This window comes from Sander lucioperca, chromosome 6 (assembly GCF_008315115.2).
Source record: "Sander lucioperca isolate FBNREF2018 chromosome 6, SLUC_FBN_1.2, whole genome shotgun sequence".
In the NCBI taxonomy this organism is placed as follows: Eukaryota; Metazoa; Chordata; class Actinopteri; order Perciformes; family Percidae; genus Sander; species Sander lucioperca.
Genome location: NC_050178.1, coordinates 15,706,787 through 15,722,086, shown reverse-complemented (window position 1 = coordinate 15,722,086; position 15,300 = coordinate 15,706,787). Strand labels below are relative to the sequence as shown.

Here is a 15,300-nt window from a genome sequence, read left to right as displayed (position 1 = left end):
ACCGAATTTGAAGTTGATCGGATGAAATCTCTAGGAGGAGTTCGTTAAAGTACGACATGTGGAAATGGCCAAAATCGCACTAATTTCGAACTTTGAAATCAAAATGGCGGACTTCCTGTTGGGCTTAGGGTATGGCTTCAATGACGTTTTTTGTACATCTTGATACATATGTGTACCAAGTTTCGTGAGTCTACGTTAAACGCACTGCAGGGGCTAAATTTTTTTAACTTTGTAGGGGGCGCTAGCGAGCCATTTTTGCGCGCCTATTCCCGAAACCCTTAAAATACGTACATTTTCACCAGACTTGATGCGACCGCCAAATTTGGTTTGTTTTTGAATATGTTAAGCCCCTCAAAAAGCCAATTCATTTGCCGGGAAAAAGAATAATTCCTTCAGTTTCAATAGGGCCTTCGCCGCTGTCGACGCTCGGGCCCTAATAATTCCTTCAGTTTCAATAGGACCTTCGCCGCTGTCGGCGCTCGGGCCCTAATTAATAATATTAATATATTATTGCTGTGTACTAAAAAAGAGGATTGTTGTTGAAAAAGCAATATTTTTTATTACCAAATTCCAAGTACATTTTTGGTGGCCCAAATGTTAATATTTTTCACCCCCTTCCCTTTCTTGCCTCTGGCTCTTTGCACTGGATATGCAAAAGAGCTGTTCATTAAGCCCAGGTAAATGTGACTGTACAAAGCTTACAGCAGGGCTATTCAACTGCACTGTTCTGGGGGACACATTTTAAGAAGGCTAAGTGAGGAGAAAGAATAAAGAATGCAGACATCACTGGCATGATGACGTCATTCACGTGCATATTAAGTGGCCATGCTGGGGGGAGGAGCCGGTTTGTCTCCGGCAGCAGCTAAGTTTCCAAAGATTAGTAGCAAACTAATAAACAGTTAGACTACAAACCGACAGCTCTCGTTTTAGCTTGTTGGTAAAACATCGCTATTTGCAGAGTAGTATGCTGTAGGCTAGTTGTTAAAACAGCGCGGTGTTACGTTCGCATAAAATAGTGGACCCAAAATGCAGAGAGCAGGCAGGTAGGCAGGCAGCAGGTTAGAGCTCGAGGATTTATTTAAACCAAAAGTCGACACAACAAAAGGAGTACAAAAATGCAGCAGGCAAAACAAAAACTCACGGACGAGAAGCCTGTAGTGAACCCGGTTGGAAAACTGACATGCTTGACAAAGTCCAGAAGCGAAGACACACAAACTGACCGGAACGAACACAACACACAAACAATGATCTGACACTGGACAGAGGAAAGACAAAGACTAAATACACAGGGTAACGAGGAAACACAAGACAGGTGACACAAGGCTGGGAAACAGGTGAAACACATAAGGGCAATCACAAGGGCGGGAAAACAGAGAGTAAAACTAGACAAGACAGACAACAGACTATCAAAATAAAACAGGTAACAGAAAATAAAACAAGACAAGACTGAAAATCACAAAAACAGAAAGAAACAAGACATGACAGAAAACCAGGCTACGAAAAATGACAGACACAACACCAAAACCATAACACGCGGTGGACGAGAGCAGCAGACGTTAGTTAGCTACCTTGTGTCGGGTTCGCTCTGTGGAATGGATGAGTAGACTGGATGTTTTCTACAAAGATGATGTAGTAGCATGTTTGCAGCTTAAAATTATTCCAAACTTTCTGTTGTTTTCTCTCGCCTGTCTCTTCTCTTAGACCCTCGCTATTTTCGTCTTCGTTCATTTGTAATCTGGGCCGTCAGTCTCGTGCATAGACAGTATATAAACGGTCTTGTGTCCACAGAAGCGTCAACCTGTTGTGTGTGCTAGTAATTATCCTCCGTGCGGAAACACAGTGAGCCGTACAACCTTAATTACATTGATTTAACGAAGCTTCGAGGCAAAGAATTTTGCTTCGAGGATTTTTTGTAATCGAATTATTCAAGTTATTCGAGGAATCGTTTCAGTGCTCAATTACTTATTTTTGAGGGGGAAATAAACTTCAAGTTTTTGTCGTGAAGGCATGACCTGTCCTCTGCAGAACATAGCCAGACCACCGGGTGCTCCATGGATTGTTGTCGGCAGCGGAAGGCGGCGACGGGAGAGAAAGCAGAAGCGAGGATGCCGGTTGGGCCTGCTAGCCCGGCTAAGGAAACCACCATACAGACCTCCACTGCCAAGCCTCCTACTCACCAACGCCAGATCCATCGCACACAAAATGGATGAGCTGGAACTCAGCATAGCAACGAACAACTACACACGGAACTGCCGTGTGATGATTATCACCGAAACCTGGCTGAACCCGGACGCCGCTGTGCAGCTAGCAGGCCGAGCTAGCTACCGGCAGGATCGAGACAAGGTAGGTGACAGTACATTTTAACTTTGAATTTAAACGGTTTCTTCACAATGTCTGAGTTGAAAACGCATCTTGTTGTCACGTAAGGGCCCTGTTCATGTTGCACAGAAATTGTAATTGTATTTTGTGTCTGTTAAGAAGCACTCTTTAGAACATGCCCCCACAACTGGCATTTTAGCTAATTGGGAGCTCTGGCCATTAGCTGCAGCAACTCCAGTTTGCTAGCACCCATTTTGGTCGTTTTTTTTCCTATCGACAGTACTCTGAGACATCTAGCAATCAAGATTCAGGTAAAAATCGGCCGGAGTTCTCCTTTAAGCTACTCTCACTTACCGCTCGCTCTCCTTCCTTGTTTGACCACACAAGCTCTCACATCACTCACTCAACGCACCTGCCTTTCTCACTCTAACTTACACTACTCTCGTAACACTAACCTTTCAGTAACAGTAAAAAGTTAAAAGCTACTACAATGGCAACACCAACCGGGCGGAGTATACATGCTGCTTCCTGTTTAAACTGGCACGCGCATGCCCAGTATACATGAATGGTCATGAAATATGCGGTTTGGGCGTGTTAGTTTAAATTGAGAATATTTCTTCTACTGTAGCTAAAACTCTCATATGCACAGGGATCATGTTGTGGCTCAAAACGCCGCTTAAAAACCAAAACGTAGCTGTGTAAATGTAGCCTTAGATGGTGAGTTTCAGTTTGTGTGATTGATAATCACCTTTCGAAAGGGCATTATGCAATAGGTTTAATAGTGGTCACAACATTAGTTTAATAATGGTTCAGGGGTGCCCTGGTAGCTCACTCGATTGAGCATGTGCCCTATGTACAAAGGCTCAGTCCTTACCGCAGTGGCCCAGGTTTGAGTCCCAGTTTGGCCCTTTGCTCAAAGTTGTCCCCCCTCTCTCTCTCTCCACCCCCTCCCCTTTTCCGTCTTCTACTTTTCTATGAAATAAAGCCCCAAAAACTATTGGACTATTGGCCATGGCAGAGGTCTGTGCTCTTTGAGGGCCCTTCTAATTATGTTCTTGTTTTTCGTTCTTTTAAGAAATACATTTGTATTTTTTTAATTAAAAACAAATACTACTACTACTACTACTACTACTACTGTCATTATGTGTTTTTGTAGTTTGGCTGTTCTAAACTAAAACATCAATGAGGACGGGCCCTTCATTATTACAAAATGCTGGGGCCCTGTGTCAAAATATAGTAGTAAAAGTATATAGAATAATACAAAGTATATAATCTATATAGTCTGAGACTGGAATTACTTTAGTTTATGCTCACATGGTGCATATTCCTAAATAAAGTTATTAAAAGCAATCCCGTTAATTGAAACAAAGAAAATCTATTTCAGATACCAACCGGCGCACCAGTTAGTTTCTGGGTGTCTGAGCAAAAAAAGGCTGCCCTGTGTTGTCTGCTGTGGGCAGTGTACTGGATGGGAACCTGGAAAGGACAGGGTACATACACACAAAGCACCATGGCAAGGTGGTGGCAGTTGTCAATAAGAGCCCATCAACAAATCTTTGCCCTTAACCCTCTTGGTAAACAGGCTAATCTGACCATGTGTATGAATATAGTCATAGCCTGAACCATGGCAAGTTTTATCTCACTTTAATGCCAGCGACCACTAAGCCATTATCAGATGAGTGACATGTTTAAAATGGCAGGAGACTCCTTTTGGCATTGTTCAATGAGAAACAAAGTTCACATGTCACTGTGGTGTTGTGCTTGGAGCGGGTGCCGGCACACGCATTCTTCTCTACCACACAGAAGGCAGGTCGAGGAGGTTGTTGGGGGCAGCAGGTTTCTGTCAGCGAGACTATCATTGTGCTCTTTGGGGCCTTGATTGAGGATATCCTCTAAACAATTGCTGTGGGTGTTGAAACTGGTTCAAAGTTTTTAGAGTTATATTCTTCCTCCCATCCATCTCCCAGTTACAGGAGGTTCCCGAGCAGTGAACAATTGCATTTACTGTATCAGCCCCATGATCATTCTTCATTTGTTGTTAAAATGCAGATCCACAGGCTTCCTTATACTTAGTAGAGATTTTCCCATGCAATGTCACAACTTAATATATATTACTTTGTTTTATTGGATCTCCTATTAATCTCTGCCAAAAACAGACTACCTGTGATTATTCTGCAGCAAACTCTAGGGTTGAAGGAAAGTGCACAGTGCAATTTAATTATTTGGTGGAAAAACCGGGACGGAGATGTATTTACCTTTTATTGTTGATAAAAAGTAGCCTGACGTCGTCATACTCAGATTCTAGTCAGAATATGAGTCTGATACTGCTCCATTGGGCTGTGATTATGGGGCATGTTTCAACCGAACCAGGAAAGAAAGTCTGTTATCTTCTATAACAGACTCGCGTCTGTTATAGAAAATATCGACAACGCATGGCAGCCATCTTTGTTGTAAACGAATTCAACCAAAGTGCTCTTTGGTGACGTGGTTGATTACGTTACTGTTGATCATCTGTCCATCATCGTATAAAGCCTGCCCTGACAATTTGATTGGTCCGAAGAGCTCTGGTTCGAGCTCCACAACGGATCAAGTCCAGACCGAACTTCCCGACCTCAAATGTTGTGGGTGGGGCTAAGTTTGGCTGGCATCCAGGCTAGATAAAAAGGGGTTCAAATGAAAAATCTGAAAAGAAAAAATCAGGAACAATTCTTTTTCAGAAATAAAGTATTTCACTGAGCAAAGATAAAATAAAGAGAACTCAAGTCCCAAGAAAGCTTTTGGGGCTATGATGGACGTCAGGCTGCTGCGGAAGTCTGCCTCTTTCCTCCTTCAGAGCAGTCTGTACAGACATATTGTAGTATTATTTTGACAGGGGGAGAAATCAGGCCTCAGATTAGTCACCTTTCACCTCTGCATCAAGGACCACCGCCCTGAGACGGAGGTAGAGTGCAGGAGCAGAAGCCAAGCAAAGAGCAATTAGAGCCCTGCCCTGGTGGACAGATATTGTTTGTACTAATGTTTCAGGTCATTCCACCGCTTCCTCCCACTGCATGTTGGGAGGAATACAATAGCCCCAAGAGTGTCCGCTGCTGAGAGGAGAGTGTGTCAACCAATACAGAACACTCGCCCACACATTCATCTGCTCTGCTGACCGATATGTCAGTGATATTGGTCCGACTGGACAACAGCAGGCAGGGTTGCCCACCTCATATACAGTAATGAAGGTTCCTTTCTGACCACAACTTGTAATGAAATGTTAATTATTTTTGTAAAGTTTGTTTTTGTTTAATTTCAATTATTCACTATTGTTGAAAAAAATGTTATTGACTGTTATATAATACTGGCATTGACTGCTGACTCCTGCAGTACCAAAAGGCTAAAAACAAGCCTTACTTTGTCTGTTGCAGGCCATATTTTGGCGTTTGTCGTGGCTCAAAAAATTATATCCATAGAAAGGTTTGGTCTCAGATTGAACTGGAGCATTTGCAGGTTAATTCCATACCTGATATGTTATGGTCCACTAATAATGAGTCCCTGTTTTTGTTATCTCCGCTGCTGTCTTGCCTATAAGTGAGCTGGGAGTGAGATGCAACTCTTCATATAGGAGGGGAGATGGAGACAAACCTGGCAGAGATCTGCACTCTACTGAGGGCACTTTTCTAGTAATGTGTTTGGGTTGGTTTAGGATTTATTTAAAAGCCATTCATGTAGCCTCACACAACCAGACTACATGTGGCTTGAGTTGAGTTAATTTTATTTTATCGTTATTAATACATACTGTGTGTATATGTTTATACTTATATTGTTTATATTCTTTTTATCCTTCTTATATTTGTATGTGTGACATGCTCCAACAACACCATGACAAATTCCTCGTATGTGCAACGTACTTGGCAATAAAGCCCTTTCTGATTCTGATTCTGATTCTGATGAGATTAAAGTATCAAAAGTATCACACATACAGGTCCAATCATTCGCTGCCTCTCCAAAGTCCCAAACTTGGTTATTATTTAGTATTTCCAGCCACTATGTGCAGAATTGAAATATTTCTGACTTTTGCGCCACAGGGTAATATCAAAAAAAGACACTGGGGCAGACAGCAATGCACTTGGCCACCCCACTCCTCATGGTTCAGACCTGAGCACACTGAGATGAATGGCCTGAAAGCTACACGTGTACTGGACAAATTTATCATTTTAAGATGCCAGAATAATGAAAGATATCGACACCTCGTGGTGATGAAGATATCAGAATCCGAATTGATGATGCTGTACGAGACTCATAGAATGCAATGTAGTGTTGTGTGCGTGGTGTGCAGTCTGTTTTTTGCTGTAATATGTGTGTGTTTGTGACTGCAGCTGCTATGGAGTTTATAGTGTTTATACTAGGGCTGTCAATCGATTAAAAAATGTAATCTAATTAATTACATACTCTGTGATTAATTAATCGAAATTAATCGCATACATAATCAACGGTGCCTGAACCGATAAAAAAGGGTACTAAACAACAGTTGGTGACATTAAAGAACGGCTTGTTTATTGCTAAGGCCATATGGTCAAAATTAAATGATTTAATAATAATGTAATAACTATAACAATAACTTATTTCACTAGTAAATTGCTGTTGAACGACAAAAACAAACACCAGATGGGAAAAGGACATTTACAGTAACTTCAAATGCACCATGAGGCTGTAGTTTACCAGTTTTCATTGAACTGTGTTCAATGTGTTGTTTTTCCGACGGCAGCTGCAGATTGTTACCTGATTGTTACATCCCAGTGTTGAATCCTCTACAGTGAAACACAGTCAAACTTTACACCGTTTACACCGTTTAGCGTTAGCTGTCAGCATTGTAACCATGTTTAATCCAGCTACTAGCTAGCGGTAGGCTAACGTTTGCTGCTGTCGAGTGTAGTGTTAACTAGCGTCACGTGCAGCGGTGTTTGTGTTGCCTGTCTGTTTCAGAGCATCAGAGAGAAGTGCAGCCATATCAGTGGCACCAGATTTCGGTAGCCAGGGTTGGCAGGAAGAAGATTTTTACAAGTAAATGTTCAAATTAATGATCCAGGCAGCACATTCTCGTCTCCCTCTTTCATTTTACAGTCGAATGGTGGATAGAACGGCTCCGGGTCAAACGTCAATATGGAATGGATTAATCTGCGTTATTTTTTTTAACGCGTTATTTTTTCTCAGATTAATTAATCGAAATTAACGCGTTATTTTGATAGCCCTAGTTTATACATCTCTGTTTTGTTGCCTTGGTGCTGTTGATTCAATAACAAGTGACAAGTTATTTAATTTATATAGCTTAATAATGCTTGCTGCACCCGCCACGGTCTCCATAGACTTTTTTTTTTTTTTATTGTTGGTTGTTTTTTGTTTAGGTTACTGATTTTTGCCTAGGCTGCACAAATTTCTCCCCTCTCGTTCAGCAAGGACATGCGGAATTTTCATTTTACAAAACCTTTGTGCCCAGTCTAGCCTACTAGCATAAATAAAAATGGTAGTAGCCCAACAGCATATTCAGGTGTAACATATTGATCCCTTCATTTTAATTCCGTGACAACTCAAGAGAAATGTTAACTAAGCATACCTTGCTGCACATCGGATCTGTCAGAAGTACCTGCTGCTCCGCTCCCTGTTGCTGTTTCTGAAATTGAGGTTCATATTTTTTTACTTTTCTTACAGCTAATTTACCAACGAGGCATGTTAAGACTGCCTGTAAGACTACATGCTGACCACTCCTCTGTCCAACACATTCAAACAGTCAAGTCTGTAAGCCCCCCTCCACACACACACACACACACACACACACACACACACACACACACACACACGCACAAGCAAACCTGTTAAAAATAAGTGCAAGTGCACCATAACCTAGGAAGATATAGCATGTATATCGTCCTTTAAATAGTCTTATCTGTCAAACTCGATGTACAAGTACACACACACAGACACTATTGTGTCTGGCCCAGTTAGTGCCTGTTTGGCTGCTGCAGAGGACTGGGTTGCTCCCACTCCACCCATCAATGGAAAACAATCATAAATATTGGAAGTGGCTTATCCAAAGCCGCTGTCCCATGAAAGGGCCCGCAGTGCATGTCCGATGGCAATTACTCTGACAGGCCGGCTGGCTTGGGAAATATAGGGTTGAACAAGAGGCAGTGAGGGGGCGGAAGATGTCTGTCCTGTCAAACAGTTGAGCTACAGTACCATAAGGGTCTGTTTAGGCAGAGGGGAACTGTATCACAATCTTAGCCCTTTCTATTTGCCCCATGGTATCCTCCACTAATTCTTACCAGATGGGGCTGAAGATCTGGAAAGCGCTGCTGATGACTTTGACATATTAATTTATGTTCAAATGGAACTTTATACTGTCCTTTACAGGGATACCACTAACTTTAATAAGAAACCACACATATCAGAGTAGAGTTGCTCCATACTTTCCTTTGTATCTCTTGTGTATATAAAGGATTCCAATAATATACAAAAGATATGAAATGTTCCACCTCTGTATTATCTCTGCCTTTAGTATCCTAGTTTTGCTTCTTTGGACAGCACTACTTTTTAAGCATATTTTTGTCAAAGACACTCTGCACCATAGTCTCTTATGTAGGTACTTACGCCTTGTGATTCAGCTTTTTCAGTCATGTAAACATGTTTCTTTTCTATGGTCAGAACCCAGTGCAATACAATCTGCATGTATATTTTTCAAAATGTCCTACATTCACAGATTATATTCATACTAGTTATTATTTATCCGACAAGTATTTACTTATACTTTATCTACATATGATTTTGAATTGTTTGTTATGTTTAATGTGACTGACTCAGAGTTTCATTCAGCCATGCTTTCCCACCCAGGAATTAAAATAGGCATCAGCTGATTGATGTTAAAGCTGGCACTGACCCAGAACCCAGGACCCACAGGGAGGGCCACGGCAGGGTCAAGCACTCAGGCCATTTCCTTCCTGTTCCTCTATGACATCTTCCTGCCTGGGGGGCCCCTGGGAGCCATTGAGCGGGGCTCCACCAGAGCCTCTGAGCTGCAGGATAAGCTCACACAGCAGCTTCTAATTAGGCTTTAGCACTGACAGGTGGAGAGAAACTGGAGGGTTGGGATACTTCATGCAAGTGTGCAGTTAGTTGTGCTGCCCCAGAGGACTGCAAGTGCAATAACTTTCTACCAGAGGGGTGTACCTCCAAACTTCAGGAGTGATTTAAAGGATTCAGTTTAGTCATAACTGTGTTGTCAAATCTTTAAAAACTGCAATAAATCTCATGGTTGTAACTTGGCTGTTGCACCACACACTGTCATAATTAGTAACTTTTAAGTGCTTATGTAAGGAATGGTTATAGCAGAAATACAGAGGCCCTACAGCAGGTATCATGAAGTATTGTAGTGTACATGCATATGCTGTTCACACCATAACACACACAGAGACGTGTCGCATGCACACATGACGCTTTTCTATACAGCTCATAGAAATGTATGGATACATCAGCTGCACATGTTGTAGTGGTAGAAATCCAAAACACAGTAATACACAATGTCTAAACCAACCACTACACCTTTACTGTAAGCAAAACCCTGTTTGGGATCAAAAATGTTTACCATACATTACAATAAATGCACTTATTCGTTTTCTTGCTGAGAGTTAGACGAGAAGATTTTTTGTTTTACATTTTTCAGTTAATTCACTAGGAAAATCAGTTGTAGAGACTTAAAACGTGCTTGAATGAGGCAATCCATCACAGTGGACATCCTGTCTACTTTTATTTTCGCAACATTATGTGATTGTTGCGAGGTAATGCAGTGCACATTTTTCAAATCAATCCTTTAATTACTTCTATAAGTCCTCTGAGCACTTTGTGTTGGTTTTGCTACATCAAATTAAAAAAAACTGGATTTCTATCTTTCTGTGTGTACACTGATTCTATAACATTAATTCATCAACAGCTGTGTTTGTCAGGACACAGGGTGCTAGGCGATATTAGCTGTGACTGATCAACACCACATGTGGATCCCAACCTGGAAGATTTACTACCAGAACAGAGTCATGCCAAAGATCAGCCCTCAGATTTCGTTTTTACTGGATACCGGTTTTAAATGTCCAAAACTTTGAATGGTGTTATTCATTAAAAAAGAGAAAATTAGCTACGTCAGTTTTAGATGATTCAGAAAAAACAGAATATGTGTTTATCAAACACTTACTCTGGTTTTCCTACGTTCAAGGTTTAAACTGCTTCTTCCTCTGGTTGATCTTGTTGGCATGGCTCCAGTAATGTGCTACACACCCTGATGGTCCCCATGAGTAATCATCAGTCACCACAATAGATCCAACAACACTAATTTGTGTCTTTCCTGTTTTGCCTTTACCTTTTCCCAGAGTTGACTCTGATTCATGCCTTCCTAACTGGCACAGTGCACCTACCACCCTGACATGGCTCTCTGTGGTCAGATACTGCTGGGTTACAACGATTTCAGAGAGAGCCCGCTGAGGAAGAGATTGATTACTTCCTCTGTTGAGATTCCTCAGACGGAGAGGGTAAACCTTCATTGGAATTCCCCGTATAGGCTTCCTCCTCTGAGCGGTTACAGGCAGAAGATGCCAGTGATGGTAAAGTGGTTTGTTCTTTGGCTCCGGCTGTCCTAAATGTACATGAACTCTGCATGCGTTTTATAACCTTTACAGATATCAGGAACATAGATAGCCTACATTTTGTAACTTCCCTGATCTACAAACTAAGCTTGCATTGTTAAAGGGTCTCTTAACACGCATTACATTACATTAAACACTTACCAACTGTAGTGTCTAGCCATGCAGATAGTTTTGATTTTATTTCTCAGTGGTTTGATATATCTGGCTCTGAGATTTGTGTTTCCACCTGTGGCTATAGTCTAAAGGACACGCTGCCAACACTTTTCATTGGGATGGTTTCTTCTTTAGAAAATATTTCCACTGAAATATGTGTGTTTAAACTGTATGCAATGTGAGTATGCAAACTATCTGCATGACTACACATCACTTGAGGTCATTTAAAAAGCAGACGAATTATGTTTTTTTTGTTTTTTTTTGCAAATTCAGCTCTTAACGCGACGGGGAACATAAATGTGATCAGTTCACATTTGATATTTTGAGCAGCTTTGTTACTGGACAATATTTCAAAATATGACAACTCAACAAGAAGATTTTGTGTGCATTATTAATGAAAATAGTTAAATGATTGTTAAGGTTGTGAAGCCATTGTGAAGGCAAAGAAGAAAGCTACATCTATGTAAAAATAAATTTAATTTCAAAGTAGATTACAACATGTAATGAAAAAGCAAACAAAATAGTGTCCCACAAATGTGTCCTGTTGCACACAACTTCACAACACCAGCTCAGGTGGATAGATAGGTCTGTCCTCTCACATTTCATTCCTGAAACTGGTCTGCTGTAAGCTACAAGTCTGTTTGTGAACAAGCTTCCCAAAATCTTCTTAGTTTCATCTTAAAGAACAATGCAAACTTGTATGAGTTTGTCTCATACCTTACCCAATACAGCTAAAGGGAGAGGCACCAACAGCATCTCTGTAACTCTGATAGATCCATTTGTCCAGCATTCTGCTAATGCTTTGGTAATTTGACCTACAGATAACAGAAGACATTATTTATTTATTTATATAAATAAACCTTAACCAGCATCATACAACTTTGATAACACAGATTTGGTTATCGTTTGTTGTCAGTTCATATATTGGAGAACGTCAAGTTCATCTAAAAGTAGCCTAAAAGGATATCCTTTTGGATTATGGATTGTGCCTTTTAAGAAATAATAGGAGCTTAGTATTACCAATGCTGCTCTCTGATAATAAACCTTTTAGTAATACAGAGCGGGTAATGTTGTATATTCTATGGTCAGTAGATTTCAAACCACTGTAAAGTACAAATAAACAAACTTGTCCGATGTAACTCATTTCTTTTTTAAATTTGAACATATTTTGCCCCTTGTGAACAATTGCACTGTATGTCTATTTCACTAATTCCCTGAACATGTTTGTCATTCAAATGAAAAGAACTATAGCAACTGTATGCTCTAATTTCATAGTGAGAAATTAACTTTTTTTTCTATGACATTAGTTAGTGTCCTGGAACGAGTGACTGTATCTTCAGGTTTTGGTGCCAATCCTCCTCTCTCATACAGGGTAAAGTGACTAATGAGCCAAACCAAAACTTCAGAGTAGTCCTCAAAGACTGAGATGCTTCCAGACTCTAGGAATGGTTGGTGGAGGTTTCCTCCGAAGTCTGCTCTGAAAAGTCGATCCAATCCTACTCAGACAGTTTCATCGCCGACTTATTTGTCTCGCACTGCTTCCATGCATTTTCACACAGTCTCGTTTGTCTTTCACCTGTGAACAAAGAGGGAAATTACTGTCACTGTGTATCTATAGGAAATATTTTTGACCTAAACACAATTTCTAAGTTCAGATGTTTTGATGTACTTTCATAAGAGCATATTAATATCCATTAAAATCCATTTGTTTTCCTTTAAAGGATATCATGCACTGGATGATAAGGCACCAATAAACAAACAAAATCCCAACATGGAGATTTTAACAATGGACCCGTCCATTTTACTGAGATTGTACAGTTACAGATTATTACAGTTGGAACCCTTAAATCGGATGTAAAATGTAACAATGAATGCTCACATTAATTCTGGTTGTGACAGAATTATGACAATAGGCCTATATGACAGCACTAACTGGCTACTGCTGCCAACCAGGAGAACTACATTCTTTTTTTTTTTTTGGTCCCTTGTCTTTCCACAAAGATACACACACTGTAATCCATAAATGAATACCTTTTCAGAAATATTATGGTTTTTTTATTGGACATTCGGCACACAAATGATCAATCAAGTAGCCCACGTTTTATTTCAATAATCCAACCCTAAATTTTGCAATCGGCAACACACACTTGGACCCCTCACAGCGTATTTTGCAGCAACGATAATGCAGGAATAACAGGCGGGCGGACGTATGGCTATAATAAAAGTATAAACTGGACTGTGTGTTACGCTTGCCAATGAGAAAGACATTTTAAAATATCCTAGTGTTTTTCTGAGAGCAAATGGCATATTTACTGAATATTTTACCCCTTTCCGTTGGTTGCTGAGGCAGAATGTGCAGATATTCCGAGGCTGTTTGCCTTCTCTACCCCCCTTCACCTCCTTGTAGACAGCACTGAGGCAAGGCTGTCCGTCCTCCCTCCCGTCCCCGACCACAAGAACGTTGGCTAAGTGAGAGATATAGCTGGACGCCAGGCGCAGCGTCTCGATTTTGGAGAGTTTTCTGTCCACCGGTTCCGTAGGGATGAGTGTCCGCAGCGCCGTGAAGGCCGTGTTGACGTTCTGGGTCCGGTGTCTCTCCCTGGCGTTAGCGGTGTTCCGATGCGGCACCACGACGCCGGACTCCCGCCTATAACTGTCCCGCGGAATCCCGCAGCAGCCGTAGCCCTGGTCGGTGCTGCCGTCGCTCTCGCTGCGGTTTCCCTCTTCGTCGTCCGACATCAAGGTCAGGTCAGCGGGGTAAGAGAAGGGATGCGTCGACACCGGCCTCAGCATAGTGAAAGCCATCATATGTAGGCAAGTGTTTCCCAGGGGAAAGCCAATCCCTTATTTTCAAGTAGAAAACAGCAGCATGCAGACAAGAGCCGTGCGTAAACTTAGCTGTAACTCGGAGGTTTAGACAGCAGGAGTCCCCAGTTAGTTTTGACACTTGCCCATAGGATGGTCCAGTGTGATAGTCATCGTGTCAGGGAGGGTCTTTATAGCAGCTAAAGTAGCCCCTCAGCGGCAGGGGTGGGGCACATGCGGGGCTACCATCCTCCCAAATGTTTTGGTCCTAAAAGTCACAGGCATCTGTTGAGTATGGCGAGATGTGAACAGCTTCAACAAAATGAGCCATTCGTTTTTATGAGTGGAGATCCATTTGTAAAAGCTGGAACTTCAGGGACAAAATGACACACATTCACTTTGGAACCATAGTTTGGTGACCTCCACATGCACACAAAGCTCAATAGTTCACTGAATGGTTTGATGACATTAAAAATGCTGTGGAAAAATAGTGCAACATAACTGAGAACATGTACTGTGGCTCAGGAAGTAGACCTTCTATCATCCACTAATCAGAAGGTGAGTGGTTCGATCCCTGGCCCCTGGAGTCTACATGTTGAAGTGCCCTTGGGCAAGACACTAAATCCCGAATTGCTGTATGTGTGAATGTTTCTCTCCTTATGAGCAGGTGGCACATTGGATGGCAGCTCTGCCATCAGTGTGTGTGTGTGTGTGTGTGTGTGTGTGTGTGTGTGTGTGTGTGTGTGTGTGTGTGTGTGTGTGCGCACGCTTGTGGGTGTGTAAATGTTTGTATCGTAAAGAGGCATACTACTCTCCCTACAGCAAATAGAAACAATGTGGACAGTCACTGCGTTACATTTAGCTAGATGCATCTGATTCACTAATGCTATTTTCTAGATTAAACTGCCCAACAACAAATAAAATAGTTAAGTAGTTAATAGTAGTACTAAGTACTAGTTGTGGTTAGTAAGTATTAGTAGTAGGTAGTTAATAAGTTTTAGTTAACTTTTTGTACTTTTACATAGAAACACTGAATGCAGGACCATTGCTGCTTTTACTGAAGTAAAGGATCTTATATAATTCTGCTATAATTATTATGAATCATATTTCTTCATATCTGTATATCTGTATCAGTGTCTCTGTGTTTCAACCGGCAGCGGCAGATGGCCGCCTACTAAGAGTCCAAGGTTTCTGCCTGTTTAAAGGACGTTTTTCCTCGCCACGGCCGCACAAAATGCTTGCTCTTGGGGGTAATTGTTGGGCCTTTGTAAATTATAGTGTGGTCTAGACTTACTCTATCTGTAAAGTGTCCTGCGATAACTCCTGTTATGATTTGACATATAACTAAAATGAAATT

General features: G+C 41.4%; 1 protein-coding gene across 1 annotated transcript; it reads right to left on the bottom strand.

Moving 5' to 3' along the window:
* Nucleotides 1-11,598: 11,598 nt before the first annotated feature.
* Nucleotides 11,599-14,234, bottom strand: LOC116034615 (transcription factor 15-like). The gene is made up of 2 exons (XM_031277340.2): nt 13,464-14,234; nt 11,599-12,714 (listed from the first exon to the last, which is right to left on the bottom strand). Exons 1-2 carry the CDS (start codon nt 13,944-13,946, stop codon nt 12,649-12,651), a joined length of 549 nt encoding a protein of 182 aa, XP_031133200.1. The 5' UTR covers nt 13,947-14,234; the 3' UTR covers nt 11,599-12,648.
* Nucleotides 14,235-15,300: the final 1,066 nt, after the last annotated feature.

What these genes read in the sequence shown, in the direction of transcription:
- LOC116034615 (XM_031277340.2), bottom strand. Translation starts at nt 13,946, where the DNA reads ATGATGGCTTTCACTATGCTGAGGCCGGTGTCGACGCATCCCTTCTCT. An exon ending in TCAGCAACCAACGGAAAGGG is followed by an intron (nt 12,715 to 13,463) that starts GTAAAATATTCA and finishes CTTTGTTCACAG; the next exon opens with GTGAAAGACAAACGAGACTG.